Raw genomic sequence first — 4848 nt, 5'->3', positions numbered from 1 at the left:
ATTTTCATTTGCTTCCATATATTTTTCACATTCCATATGAATGTCAAGCCATTCATTCTTTAGTAGCATGTTCTTTAACCTCTGTGTGTTTGTCGTCTTTCCAAATATTTTCTTGTTGTTGACTTTAATTTTCATAGCATTGTGATTTGAAAATATGCATGGTATAATGTCAATCTTTTGTATTTGTAGGGGGCTTATTTTTGACCCAGTACATGATCTGTTCTGGAGAATGTTCCATGTGCGTTTGAAAAGAATATGTATTCTGCTTTAGGATGGAATGTTCTGAATATATTTGTTGAGTGGGACCTCCTTCTAATGTCATCCTCTCTGGCTTGGTTTTTCTCAGAAGAAATTGTAATGTATCATGATGTATTACTGTTTTCATATATTGTTTGTTTCCATTTGCTAATTTATTAATGTTTTACTTAGGATTGTTGTGTCTATCATCATGAGAAATATTATCTAGTAAATTTTATTTCTTTTAATATTCTCACCAGGCTTTAATATCAAATTATTCTGGGCTTTTAAAATGAATGTGTTTTGCTTTTCTCCCCCAACTTTTTGAGAAGCTTGTGTAAGATTCGTGATATTTGGAATAATCTGCTTGGACTGCCATTTGGGTTTGGCATTTACATTAAGGGAAAATTTCTCTTACAGATGCATTTGCCTTTTATAGATATAGGAATGCTAATATTTGATTAATCATGTGTCATTTTCATGAGTTCTAGGAGATTTTCTGCTCAAATGCATGTAAAAATTCATTGGCATACATCATTTAGAATGTCACCTCATTTCTTCTTAATATCTCTAGAATCTGTAGTGATATACGTGATAATATTTGGAACTTTGTAAAAAATAAAATGTATGTGTTTTATTTATGTACTCTTTTCCATTTATTCTTGATCTTGATACAGATACTATCTTGGTTATTATAGCTTCATAAATCTTGAATTTAGGGAGTTTTGTACTCTGGTATTTGTTCTAAAACTGTTCTAGATATTCTACATCTTTTGCCTTTGTGTATAAATTTTAGAATAAGGTTGTCAAGTTTTATAGAAAAATCTTCTGAGTTTTGATAGGAATAATATTGAATCTGTAGAAAAATTTGGGGAAAGTTGACATCTCAGCAATAGTAAATCTTGCAATCTCTGAACATGATATATTTTTCCATTTTTTTCAGTCTCCTTTAATTTATCATAGCCAAGTTTTATATTCCTATGTATAAATTTTCATGTATTTTGTGAGGTTAATCCCTAAGTATTTTATTTTTGTCTTTTTTAAATTTTATAATTTTATACATTTAAAATTTTATAATTTTGTAAATTATATTATTTTATAATTATAATTTTTGATTGTTGCTAGTATATAGAAAGAAAACTAATTTTTGTATATTGATCTTGTATTTTGCAAACTTTCTAAAATCACTTATTAGTTCTAGTAGTTGTTAAAGAGATTCTACAATATTTTCTACAAAGACAACTATGTAGTCTGCAAATAAAGATAGGGGATTCCTTTCTTCTTGTTCATTCTGGATGCTTGATTTTTTTCCCCCCTGCCTTATTTCATGAACTAGAATCTTCAGTAGAATGTTAGAGATATGTAGACTAAGGACATTATTATCTTGTCCCTGATCTTAGAATGAAAGCATTCTATTTTTCAATATTTTACTATTAACAAAGCCAATATATAAATTCTTATCTCACTTCTGGTTATATTTCTTTATTTTTCTAGATTTGTGAAGTAAATAAAATGTCATTTATCTCCTTTACATATTTGATATATTTGCTAGCTTGGAATATGTTCAAAAAATGTGCATTATGTTTATAATTTGTCAGTATTTGTGACAGTGCTAGATAGTGCTAGATAGTGACAAAACTGAGGAAATACATATTCATCATTAATTCATCATATTTTTTGTTTTTTTCCCCACACCTGCTTCCTTGCCCAAGCACATTTCTTCTTAATAATGAATAAGTGACTTCAAAATGTAGAGATATAAATACAGATTAAGACCCAGCCAAATTTATTTTCTGAAGTTTTCCACAGTATTTGGTCCTTTGCCTTTAATTAGATGGGTCTATAAACTACATCTCTCCGTAACTCTTGAACCAAAAAGATGGCATATTGTTATGGATGGTGGTAGACTTGTAGTTTCAGGCAGTCTAAACACTTTTGGGAATCTTAAGCAAGAATTAGACTACCCTGCTTGCTTTTTACCTATAAATAGTCTACTGGAGTATAAACCATTATATAGACTATAAAGATAGTGTTTAAGTTCATATATTTAATACATATTTTCATTAAAAGAGAGAAACTTTAGACATTTTTAATGTCAAAACAAACTACCAGGAGTTTAATGTGGGAAAGAATTTTAATGTTGATATTTTTCTGATGTGAAATAATCAACATTATAAGAGGAGATTCCAGGGATGACTGAAGAAATTTACATAAATGTTCAATGTTTTTCATGATCATGGAAACTATATAGGGATTGAAGTATATTTGTTTTTCAAAGCCTCAAATTATTTATTAATCTAAAACCTAGATGTGAATTTTTTTATATCAAGGACTCAAACATCAAGAAGAATTATCAAGTTTTGTCAATTTAGTCATGTATTAAAGAATAAGAATGTACTAGCAGAAAAGAGAACATGTATGTACAGCAAAGTTTTTAAAAGGCTATTTACAAAACGTATCTGTTATTAAAGGAAGTGAAAAAGTGATGATGTAGTGTGTAAGTATAGCAATGTGGAGAACCATTAATACTCCTGTTCCTGAAGGGAAAGATGCGGGAAGAGTTACTGGAAAGTGGAGCAAGTGACTCTAGTTGTAGGAGAGCTGTATCATCAGAGATAGAGCTTTGGGTAGGAGGATTCAGCTAACTGCAGGCCACTCCGACAGGAATAAATGGACAAAATAGATACTGGCTCCACTCTCTCCCTAAACTGTAATCTCTTATCAGATCTTCCCATTGGTTAAACTCTCCTTGAAGCCAGAGGTCAAGGGAATCTACTTATGAAATTTATAATATGAGTCTCATGGGGGGCATGGAAACAATGGAAATAGATAGATCTGGATAGCCATAGAGAAAATATCCAAAACATTCTGGATGTTTGTCCATTTTAGACTGTTGCATGTTTGGCCAACCTCAATCATCAATATTTATTGTCAGGATTATGATGGGGCTTAGTTCTACTGAACTGGTGATAACCTAAAGTATCAATATATATGCCTGAGGCAGTGGTCCTTGGTCTTCTTTTTGTTTTTTCTTTATAGATTCAGAATACAACTTCCTTACGATAGAGCAGTGTCAATTTGTTCTGAACACATCTCTCATAAATTAGGCACTAACTTGGTTTTGTTTTATATTTGTTTTCTATCATTTAAAAATTTTTGTGATATTTTGTACTTTTGGTTAAGTTGGATAGAAGGTATAGTAATTAATATACTTCCTACAAACAAAGCCATGTTTACTTTTAAGGGATGTTATCTTGATAGAGGTTCATTTATAAGAAGAGTAAAGAATGAACAGGGGCCTTAGGATGTTTTGAGGAAGATAACCTGATTTAGGGCACAGGTAAAGAAGACAGAATGACTTGTTAACTTAAAGAACTATGTTTAGGAGTCTCTGATCTTTTGAAAACTTGATTCTTAGTTTTCAGTATTCTCTTACTTCTTTGAGGGTAATGCAATTCTTTTGAATGAGTCACTGAAAGCTTGTCTCACTTGTTTGTTTCTCAGAGTGTAAATGAATGGGTTCAACATGGGAGCTATGGATGTCATTAGCACTGTCACACTCTTATTAATAGCCACTGATTCCTTTGCTGAAGGTTTAACATAGATGAAAATACAGCTTCCATATGTAATGGAAACAACAATCATGTGAGAAGAACAGGTAGAAAAGGCCCTTTTTCTTTGCTGGGCAGAGGGGAATTGTAGAATAGTCTTGATAATGCAGATATAGGACAGAACAACACACAGAAGGGTTGTGATGAAGGCCAGTACAGCACAGGTTATCACCATCTGCTCTAAAAGCCAGGTGTCTGAGCATGATATCTTCAATATAGGATATGAATCACAGAAGAAATAATCAATGACATTTGAGTCACAGAATTCTAGATTTACTATCATGATAAGTGGTGCGAGTATGATCAACACACCAGCTGTCCAGCAGCAGAGGACAAACGTTCTGCAAACTTTGTTGTTGATGATGGTTACATAATGCAGGGGTTTGCAGATGGCCACATAGCGATCATAAGACATGATGGCCAAAAGATAAAATTCTGTTACCCCAAATGCATCAATAAAAAACACTTGAGTGACACAAATATTGTAAGTTATTGATCTATCACCTGTTGCTATGTTGTATAAATATCTAGGAATACAAGCAGATGTAAATGAAATTTCTAATAAGGCAAAATTCTGTAGGAAAAAGTACATGGGTGTTTTAAGGTGGGAGTCGAGCAAAGTGAGGAATATAATGGTCAGATTCCCAGTTATACTTAACATGTAAGTGAGAAATAGAAACATAAAAATTGGAATCTGAAGTTGAGGATCATCTGTCAGTACGAGGAGAATGAAGGTTGTTATTGTCTGGTTTCTCGTCATTGACCTCCAGTTTCTTTATTATTTTCAAGAAAAGTTCAAAGAGATTCCAAATGAATAGAGTAGTATCAAAGGCAAGTGGTACAGTACCCTATTTTTTTAGGGTATAGAGAGTCCCACTCTGTTGCTCCCACCTTTATAATCAAAACAAACCAGATTCATAACAAAATCATAGTTTTAAAAAATCTCAAATCTGAAGATCCAAAAAAAAACCTAAATGAAATAAACTAGATAAAGTAATAC

General features: G+C 31.8%; 1 protein-coding gene across 1 annotated transcript; it reads right to left on the bottom strand.

The window, feature by feature from the left end:
• Positions 1-3669: 3669 nt before the first annotated feature.
• Positions 3670-4608, bottom strand: LOC122223633 (olfactory receptor 6C2-like). Its single transcript, XM_042944610.1, has one exon. It carries the CDS (start codon positions 4606-4608, stop codon positions 3670-3672), a length of 939 nt encoding a protein of 312 aa, XP_042800544.1.
• Between the last annotated feature and the right edge of the window lie 240 nt (positions 4609-4848).

This window comes from Panthera leo, chromosome B4 (assembly GCF_018350215.1).
Source record: "Panthera leo isolate Ple1 chromosome B4, P.leo_Ple1_pat1.1, whole genome shotgun sequence".
In the NCBI taxonomy this organism is placed as follows: Eukaryota; Metazoa; Chordata; class Mammalia; order Carnivora; family Felidae; genus Panthera; species Panthera leo.
The sequence above is the reverse complement of the archived record's forward strand: the minus strand, read 5'-3'. Positions and strand labels throughout refer to the sequence as shown.

What these genes read in the sequence shown, in the direction of transcription:
- LOC122223633 (XM_042944610.1), bottom strand. Translation starts at nt 4,608, where the DNA reads ATGACGAGAAACCAGACAATAACAACCTTCATTCTCCTCGTACTGACA.